The following is a 10,554-nucleotide window of genomic DNA, read 5'->3' on the forward strand; positions in this document are numbered from 1 at the left end:
ACTGCTTTCATTGTCTCTGCCTCATATATTGGTCCTATTTAATCCATCTTCTACATACTATGATTCAAAACCTATTACTTTTATTTTTAATTTAAAAATCTTAGGATAAAGGCCAAATTTTTTTGCATATGCAGAGCTGGGGTACCACAAATGTCTATTGTATTGTGAACACTGCCCAACTCCCCTTTGGGTTGTGTGGGGAGACAGCCCTGACGCAAAAATTTTATAACCTAGACTCAAACCAATGGCCCAGTCCCACCAACATCTCTTCCCACCCAGGAAACCTATGCCTAACACAGAACAGACCACGTTTCTTCAACATGCTATGTGCTCTTCCTTGGTCGTGCTTTCACAGATCCCACTGCTTCACAGTTGGCTTGGAGTTGTGAACGTCTTCCTTGGGGACTCTCTTTCACAATCTGGATTCTTAGCATGTAGTTCAGTGCACTACATAATTTGCAATGAATAATAATAATTGCATTAATCGTTGAATTAAATTACATTTGATGTTAAAAATATTTGAAGCAGGAGACATTGAAAGAGACAGCATAAATTAAAACTGTTTGTAAAAAATAAGATGTACTATGTACTTAGGACTATTTAGCCTACCGACCTGCAAGTCATTTCATTTCTTGTAATCTAAGGGAAGAAATTTACCAATGGAATTTCTTTCTTGACTATCAGCAGTTACTCTTTCAATAAAGTGTTATATTAATATTTCTTATCCAATGAACCATTTCCCCAGGATTTTATAAAAAATAAAAATGTTTAATTGCTTCCATTCTTTGAGATCCAGACAATTTCATTGTCTTTGGTTTCTAAGGTGAATTTCCATATATGAACATTTAAGTCTCTAAATCAAATATTATGTTCAGTAAGCAACATTTCCAGGATAACGAAGCTAACACAGGAAATGGGAAAAAAAAAGATGAAAATTTAAAAAAATAACCAACTGCCACCTTTAGCATCTTAAGGTAATTTCACACCATGTAAATCTGAAGGCTCCTTTGTCTTACACATGCTTCATTTTCATTCATTTCATTCATTTTCACCACAATGCTACCTGATCACTTTTTTAAACAAGAGAGTTTCCCAGTGTGCCTAAGCCCATTTACTTCAGTGAGCCATTCCTCCTTTAAGCCTCAAAATAAGACATCATTGGGTCAGCCCTGGTGGCCTAGTGGTTAAGTTTGGCACACTCCACTTTGGCAACCCAGGTTCAGTTCCTGGGTGTGGACGTACACCACTCGTCTCTCAGTGGCCATGCTGTGATGGTGGCTCACATACAAAACAGGGGAAGACTGGCAACAGATGTTAGCTCAGGGCAAATCTTCCTCACCAAAATAAAAAACAAGACATTATTTATTAACGTCTAATCATCCTTTTATATAGCTGACAGTAGGCACCTGAGACAGAGAACCATTTTGTTAGCTCTTTCCCCTAATTATGCCCACAATATGTGAGCAAATGTCAAAATAAACAATTGTCCAGACTGTTTGACAATTTTGGTGGAAGTGTTATGTGTTACAGATTTATCTGTACATCAAAATCCCGCAACAATTTTCCCCATAGAAAGAAATGTTCAGTGGTAAGAGGAAGTCCCCTGGAACACTGAGAGAAGATTCAAGTGAGAAGGACTCAAAATTGAGGTCTGGTCACAGATAACGGAGAAAACAAACCAAAAATTCCCCATTTGATGTGATGTTATATGCAAATAATAATGATTTATGATTACTAGTAAATGAGCGCATGTGTGTGAAAGAAAGAGACAAAGAGGGAGAACCAGTAATTAATTGAATAGGAAAATACAGAAATTATTTTTCAAACTCGCCAAGAAGCCATCATAATAAATTTTTAATTACTCAGGAAAAAGAACTTCAAATAGACAAGATTATCCCCAAATCTGAAGCATTTAAAATGGGCAACATCATTATTTTCCATTGCGATCATTTCTAGCTTACGCTGTTCTACCATTTACGATATAGAATTTAAAACGTATCTTAATTTTTTAATCCACCATATGGTAAAAAAAAAAAAAAAATCAGAAGCAAATGTTAAAATAACAGCCAGAAATAACCCACATTCATATTCAAAGAGAATTTTAAATATTGTTTCATATGTAACAGCATGATCCTGAATTATTGAAATTAACCGTAAAAGTGTGCCAGTTTGTTGAGGCCACACAGCCAATCTTTTCCTTGTTTATAATCTTGTTAGAATCTGTATACATGGCAAATTTTAAAGGCGCAATGGTTAATTTCCTGACTCGTTTTTTTTTAGATTGCTAATAGTGGTTTATTCATGTGTATCGAATTACTACAAAATATATAAAGCCTATAAGGAAGAGAAATCTAAAAGTTTATTATTTAACAAATAAAATTTTAAAATATGTGTACCTTTATCCTTCATTCCTAAAATGTCACAATGCCAAATATGTTTAACCTTACAAATTTCAAAGTATCCCATATCTAAATGGCAGAAATAAAATTGCTTAGTATGAAAACATGTTGCCCAACATTCCAAGTGCAATAGTGTTTTTCCCATATTTGTTGTTTTGTTTAAAACTGGCAAAACTATCTTTAGAATCACACTTCTCTTGGTACTCATCAATTACGTTAATATGTTGTCTCTATAGGACCTTAGCATTCTTTAGTTGCTTTTGCGTACAATATTTCATTTGATTCTGTTTTCAAAATATTCTCAAACACTAGTGTTATAAAAATATTTTGAGTGAGATTTAATCCCTGAAAACAGTGGTGGATTGACAGAGATCTTAAAGCATGCAAGTGTTAATAAACTTACCTTCCTGAGGTTTTCCTACGCTAGTGCACTGCTTGAAGTTTAAAAAAGTACATATGCGTGCACACATCTACACATCTATATGTAAATATATATTTCCACACACATAAAATATTATCTATTAAATAGAATGCCATAATAACATAAACTATACAAACTATTTAATTATGCAACGTTAACATTTTGCATCCTCAAGGAAAAGGTGGTAAATACAGTATTTTTGACAAAGTGCTACCATTTTTACCTCAATTGACATCAAAATCAATCACCTTTTTCTTTCAACTCTGTAAACAATATGACACAACCATTTTCACGTTTTTGTGTGAAAAGAAAAAATGAATCATGTGTAAGCTCTATGGTTGGCCATCTTGGTGCCAAGATGCTTTCCAAGTTTACTGGAAAGCAACTGTATGAAAGGCTTGGGAACACTTGTGGTCCTATGCATAGATAGTCCACGAAAAGGACTGGCTGGCAGTTTAACACAGTGCTGATGCATACCACAAGCTTTAAGTAAATGTACAGTGGATGGAATAGAACAGAGTTCATTCCCTGTGGTAAGCAGCTTAGATGCTTTTTGAATTACTACAACAGACAGCTCTTCTATTACAAATGATGGAAGATTGTCACTTTACCAATAATGAAATGTTACTTTTTTAGAAATATTGAAATAAATTCTGCCCTTTTTCAAACTTCTATGTAAGATGTCTATGTTAGGAAGTGGTTACGTCCATACATGTAAAACACAGAAGGAAATCAACTAATTGGACGATTTACCTAAAATATATTTCATTTTAACTACTTAAATCTCCAGTTTAAGGTTATAAACAGTTTGAAGACACATACTCTGAAACAACATGTGAATTCAGAAGAAGAGATTAGTTTCTTAGAAATTTGCATCTGTATTGAATAATAGAGAAAAGAAAAGAAATTTCTGTGTATACGTTCTATATAATGATACTCCAGAGAATACATTAATTAAATAACATAGTTTATTATGGGCACAATTTTTTTAATTATTTTTAAAATTCCTAAATGCACTGTTAGGTCTTATGAATATATGCTTAATATAAATACAAAATTTGTATATATATTTTGCATGTGTTATTTATGTTTTTGCAAAATCTTATCATGTGTAAACCCTAGAAGGAAGAGTATTTCATTCTGTTATTTTTATCAGTGTTGGAGAAATAACAGAAAGGTGTCTATGCAGTAAAGAGGAAGACAGTAGTAAAGTTTTCATCTATTTTCAAAATGAACAACTTGTTTTAGATTCTAGTTTTGTATGTATCTATTAAATTAAAATCAAATTAGTGAAAGCCATAAAAAAATAATAAAGGTAGATTTTATTTCCTTTTTATAAATCATAATTAGCTTAGGTTTTTGTTTCTTTCCAAAACGTTTTTTTTAGATTATATCCATTTCAGTCTGCCTAAGGCTCATTCAAATGCCAATCCAAATAGCTACACATATACCCATGTATAAATACTAATAAAGTTCACATGAGGTTACTACTGAGTTGGAAAAATGTACCTATTGTTGCATATTTTAAACATACATCTGTGGAATAATAAATGTAGTCACACGGTTAAGATGAGAACAAACCAAAGATCTGAGAAAGGGATTTATTAATGTACATTGTTTTTAAGTTTTGTTTTAAATTTAATATTTGATTTCATATTTTATCATAAGGCACATTTCCTGGTATATGTAGTACGTAACAGGAATTGTTAAATCCAAATGAGAATAATTACATCACTTCTAACACATGGAAAAGATATCCATTCCAATGTTATGACACACATAAGTTTATTTTCTATAGCCTTTAAATATAAATTTGTGTAATAAAAGAAAAAACTTTATATCTTAAGTATTTAAACCCAAAAGTTGCATTCTTTTACAAGATGTTATGTTTATTTCCTGTAGATATCTGCAATTCTTATTAAAATATTTACCTCATTATACAGTTTACACTAAAATTCCCAAATATCAGTGGGCTCTCAGCCAATTATTCTTGACTGATTGACATTTTGATATGACGGAGATAAAAGTTTAACATGAATAATAGTTATAACTAAAACGTTTTTTTAAAAAACAGGATTTGTAAATAGATTCTAAAATTAAAAGGGATGGATTTAAATTAACATTACAATACTGGCTGCCAAACATATTATCCTGAGTTTTAAAATAGAAGTGCTTTCACCTATGTGCCAATAAATTATTTCTAGAACAATCAAGAACTCCCTTTTTGAAAACTATCTTTTAAACTACCAATACAACATGTGCATATTATAACATGAAAATGATGTAGTTTCCATTTACATATAAACCAATATACATTAGGTGGTTGCTACCATATGGCATATTTATGTGCCACACCTTATTGACGAAATCATTTCCAAAAGAAAATCCTAACCTAGTAAAAGAATAGTATCAAAATTCCTTTGTCTGAAAAAAACTCAGTTATTTTAGTGTTAACTCAGAACAGTTTAGTTATTTTAGAATATACTATATGAGAACATATTCTAAAGCAGAGAAAATGAAAGAGATTTAGAATGATATACTATTTAGGTATTATTATAATAAAACTTAAGCCCTTAATATTACTGTAAACACTCTAGTTAAAAAAAAAAACAACAACCTTTGAATTACTAATCCCAATTCTGGTCCCACTCCAATGAGTGCATAATTAATTTTATACTGTGTTGATGGCATGTTCTTCCTCTTCTGATGATAAAAACTTCTTATATTACTTTCTCTGGGAAAAATAATGTCAAAAAAAGAATATATTAATGATTTCCAGAAAAATTTATATATAGGATAATAATTTGCCTTTGGTGACACTATAATCTTTGTACTCAGTTTTTATAAAACTGAAATTTTTCCCAAAGATTTGAGATTTATCCTGATAAATACTCTACATGAATTCTTTTCTTGCAAGAAAATTAAATGGCACCACATTTTGATGAAATCAATGCTGCATTTAAAAAAAATTTCATAAAGTTTATTCAGAAATCTAACATGAAGTATAAATGTCAACTATCATTTCTCCTCTCCTCAGAAGATGGTGTTACCAACTTTTCAAATAAATAATTGAGGATACAGAAGCCTTATAAAAATATTGCTAATATTCCCTATAGGAGACTGACTTAGCTCTACAAAATCTTTTATTAAGCTATTTTATGAAATAATTAATGTTTCATATTATTCAAAAACATCTTAAATGTCCATTGTCAAAAAATAAATCTCATATCCTCTCAGAGACTAGAAATTGTGGTTTCTAATTCCTATTTTTGCCCACTATTTATTTACTTTCTTGTCTCTAGTGAATTTCTGACCATGAATATAGAGTTATTTTAATTTTAGGAAAGCATTTATTACAGATGTCCTTCTTACAATAAGAATTTTTACATTAATCTTTTACCATGATATGTTCAGGAATGAAAGGTTGTATTTTGTTGTATTTTAAAAAGTCGTAGTTTTCCCTGATGGTATGATGACGCATTCCCTCCAAATGATAGAAATATTGATAAATTGTAGTTAAAAATAACTGACAATTTTAAAATAATTTAAAAATATGTAAACTGAACACATTGACTCCTTTTTAAAGAATCCCTTCTTTATTTGCCACAAAATGCAAGCAAGCCACGTGAATTCTCACTTTATAGGCCAACTCACAAAAAGACTAAAAAATTAAATAAATGAAAGTGTAATTTCTTAATAAGAGTGAATAACTTGGAAGCTTCTTTGGGGTTATTCCTACTCTTTTTATGTTTCAAAATATCCACTTGGAACATTCTGCCAATTAAACCAAGATCTACAGACCACATTTACCCTTTTGCTGCATAACAAAAAGGATCTGCAATCATTTTTATGGAAGACTATCTAAAAAGGAACATGACGGTAAATCAATGACAAAAATATTAGGCACTCTCCTTCTCCAGGTTAGAATGTGCACCCTTCCTATTCTTGCACTGACACGTAATGTATAAATACCTCAAGATGAATCTTAAATAATAGCTGCAGGGTTTCAACTGGTAAAGATTCACTGTTAGAATCCACCAAAAACTCCAGTATTCAGCACTCAGCCAACAAAGGACAGCAAATAATTCCCAACAGCATAAATACCGGGAAGGCTACCTTGGGCTTTGTTTTTGTTATGTAAAATGCATTAAAGTGACTCATCTACTTAAGACTACCTACTCTTAGAAGCTTTAAAGTAGCTTCAAGAGCAAAAATAAATGCTTTCCCAGAATGCCTGATAGGCTATTCAACGCATTTAAAAATATGTATAGTATATTTTTATGTGCCACTGACTTCGGTATTTTTTCCAGCCTAAGAGAGAATTATTATTTTTCATTCCCTTCCTGCCGTGTGACTACACAGCTACCTTTAAAACCTCTATTTCCAGAACAGCAGCGAGGGTTTTTTGTTTGTTTGTTATTTTAGAAATGTTAACAGTATGAGAAAATTGCAGGAGACTCTGGAAACCCTCAGCCCCTCCCTCAAAGAATAGGTTCTATCCATTTCTAAGAACAGGAATCGCGTGTCTGTCGGCGTTTATATATTTCAAATAAAAGGTGAGGGAGGTTGGATGGCGTGGTCCCAGTACCTGCGAACCACTGGGGTGGACAGCACTTCTCTGCTGCGGGGAATGAGCACGCTTCTGACCAGAAAGACTGTCCAGCGCGCCCAGTAATTTACGATCCAAACCAGTGTGGACGGTATCGTAATTAGACGGCATCCCAGAGGCCAAGCGCAGAAGTCCACGCTACCCTGGTAAGCCTGAAATTACCTATTTGTAAAATACCCAACCATAACACAACTTTTTATTGGACCAAGTTTGATGAGAGCGGGTTATCTGGCTGGAAACTTTTTCCCCTCAGTACAGCTAAACTCTTTAAGGAATCCTCTTAGAGATGGGCCGAGGCGCCGCAAGTCGTCGGCGTCTGTTTCCCGGGACCACTCGGCCCCGGCGTCCGGCCCCGCGGAGGCGCCTGAGACGCCGCTTCGGTGCGCATTCCGGCGGCGAGCCGCGCGCACCTCCCGCTCGGCCTCTCCAGAGCCAGGCTGGGCTCGCTCCCCACCCCCACAGGCAGAAAAGCCCCGCAACTCCGAAGCGGGCGCCCGTGCCCGGCTTCCGCGGCACCCGCTGGCCCGCAAGCCCCGCCTCGCCCGGCCCGGAGACTTACGTGACAGCCGAAGGGAAGGGCTCCTCCGACGAGGGGCCGATCAGCAACGATTGGAAAAGTGTCAGAGTCAAGGCCAGCAGGCAGCCAGCAGCCATCTTCGCGATCGAAGATCAATCCCGCCTCCCTCCCCAGCCGGGGAAAGGAACGGTGCTGGAAACCGTGGGAGGAGGCGAAGGAGCACACTCTGCCGGGATCGCGGACGTCTGGAGGGCTGGCGCGCCGGGGCCGGGGCGCGGAGCGGCGCGGGGGCGGCCGGGGCGAAACCGGCGCGGGGGAAGGGGCGGCGGCGGGCGGCCCCACTAGAGCGCGCGGGCTGCTCTGCGCCGCGCCTGCCTCGCCTCCGCCGCCATCAAGGGCGACTTTGGAAACAGACCTGGGCGAGCCCTCCGGCGCTCCGACGCTCTCGCTATCTCGCACTGTCTCCCTCTCTCCCCCTCTCGGTTTCCTCCCTGATTTATTCCCCTGATTGCCGAGAAGGAGGAGGTGGAGGCGAGGGCGGAGGAGGGGTGACGGCGCTGGGTGGGGGGGAGGGGGGGTGGAGGAATGGGGGAATGGCAGGCGGAGAGACTGTGGCAGGGAGAGGCTCCGTCTGGCTTCTCCGGGCAAGTCAGGAGGAGGTGGCTGGGGGTGGGCAGCAGGAGGGCTGGGCGTCAGAGCAGTCGGGCGGAGACGGGCCCGAGCAGCACTCCATACAAGGCAGAAAGGAACTCCCAAAGTCGGCGTCGGCTTGCTCCAGCCGCCCAGCGTGCGGAGGGGGAGCGGACCCAGCCCCGCGGGGCTCCCGGGGGACAGCTAACCCCCAGCGGGCATCCACAGGCTGCAGAGGCTCCAGCCCAGCGGTTGGCTTACGTCTTCGGGGGTTATTTTTGCATAGGCAGGCAGCGTTCCCCGCGCCCTTCTCCTAGGCGCAGAATCCACTGCCTGCCTAGGAGTCGTGGAGAAGTGATTCGACAACCAATGTAGGAGGGGTTTGTATTTGCATTTTAAAGCACCACTTTTGATTATACCAGGTGACACTATTTATTTGCCGGGGAGAGCCATAGACTAGAGCCTCTGGCGTGGCTGAATGCCAGCTGTATCAGCGGCCGCACGCCCAGGTACGGCTCACCTGGCGAGGACAGAGCCTCAGGGCCCGGGTTGAGGACGATCAGAGAAGGACTTGATGCTGTAAAATCTTACCAGTCCTGCCGTTCAGTAGGATAGCGGGGTGGAGGGACGAATTCTCCATTCCGGGAGGACAGTGCTGCAAGAAGGGCTTTGTAACATCCTAGTGAGACTACCTCCAAAAGGTTCCAAACGCCCTTCTCTGGCCACTGGGCTGCCCTGCCTTAAGGTTGCTGCAGGGTGAGTTCACTTTGTCAATGTGAAAGCGTGAGAAGGGTAAGCAGCAGGAACAGGTGGCAATTTGCGAAATGCGCCTGAAATGTGGAGGAGGAATTAAGGGAGGAGGAAAGAGCTACAGAGCAGCAATGCCGGACCACTTCCACCTCCAACCTAAGGAGAAGCGGTGGCTGGGCGTGCTCAGGCTTTCTTGTAGACAGAACAGAAGGGTCTTGGATTGGGCCTCTCCTGACTGCACAGGCCTCCTGCACGGGGGAGCTGGAGCACTAGAAGTAGAAAGATTTCCTTGAACATCTTAAATTCTTAAACTCCCAATAGTAGTGTATTAGAGCACTTTTGGCATGAAGCGCAGAAAACACCGTTCTTGATGAAAAAAATGACCATCCTACCTGTGCGTAAAAGCTGTAATTATGGCGTGATTGTAAGATTTTTAATTAGCCCTTCTTGAGTTTCAGGAGGAGCTTAGGAAAAGAGAAACCCCCTTGTTAATTCGAAATTGATTGTCCAGCTCTCTGAAGGCAACCTCCCAAAACGGAGAAGACTGATGATAACAATACTTACGGGCAAAATTTACAAAGTATGTGTGATTTCGTGATTCTTGACCCAGTGGTGCTTCCTTTTCCCCTACCCCTCTTTCTGATGCCTTATTTGTTTTCTTTATATTCTCTACACCTCCATCTTGCTCTTTGTTTCTGTCTTCCTTGTCTAAGAGTCCTTACAAAAGGCACCCCATGGTGACTTAACTTAGTTTGTTTTATGCTAAGCATTGAGAGTGTGGCAGCAGGAGCTAACAATTGAGAGAGGAAATGGGATGTAATGGGATTGAGAACTAGAGCTCAGGATGAATATTTTATATAACTGAAGATAGCTTTCCACTCCCAAATTAGATAACCAAATAGTCAAGTCCAACATTTTTCTTTTAAATTTTTTATGATTCAAAAAAATATTTTCTTCCCTAGCTTGGGAATTAAGAATAACAGAATTAGATGCCCATCATTGTCTACATGATATGTTGATATCATCATAACCTCACTACATAAAAATGTTATTATAATATATTCTGTCAATTATTTCAATAATGACTTCAGAATTCCTACTAAGGTATCCCATTTCCAATTTTATATCTTTAAGAGAAAGGGCTTACAGAATTAAAAAATGTGATAAACTTCTAGAGAAGGTAAGTCAGCCTTCATTATTAGCTTAGTTGGCCTTTGAGCCAAATCTC

The 10,554-nt window shown here is 38.4% G+C and overlaps 1 protein-coding gene across 4 annotated transcripts in view; it reads right to left on the reverse strand.

The window, feature by feature from the left end:
• Positions 1–8,511, reverse strand: part of CACNA2D1 (calcium voltage-gated channel auxiliary subunit alpha2delta 1) — a 516,254-nt gene extending 507,743 nt beyond the window's left edge. For all 4 annotated transcript variants that reach the window (XM_046669483.1, XM_046669485.1, XM_046669484.1 and 1 more), the window contains exon 1: positions 7,989–8,511. In XM_046669483.1, coding sequence (XP_046525439.1) covers positions 7,989–8,083 — 95 coding nt within the window. In that variant the 5' untranslated portion in view covers positions 8,084–8,511. The remainder of the gene's footprint in view (positions 1–7,988) is intronic.
• Between the last annotated feature and the right edge of the window lie 2,043 nt (positions 8,512–10,554).

This window comes from Equus quagga, chromosome 8 (genome assembly GCF_021613505.1).
Source record: "Equus quagga isolate Etosha38 chromosome 8, UCLA_HA_Equagga_1.0, whole genome shotgun sequence".
NCBI classification, from domain to species: Eukaryota; Metazoa; Chordata; class Mammalia; order Perissodactyla; family Equidae; genus Equus; species Equus quagga.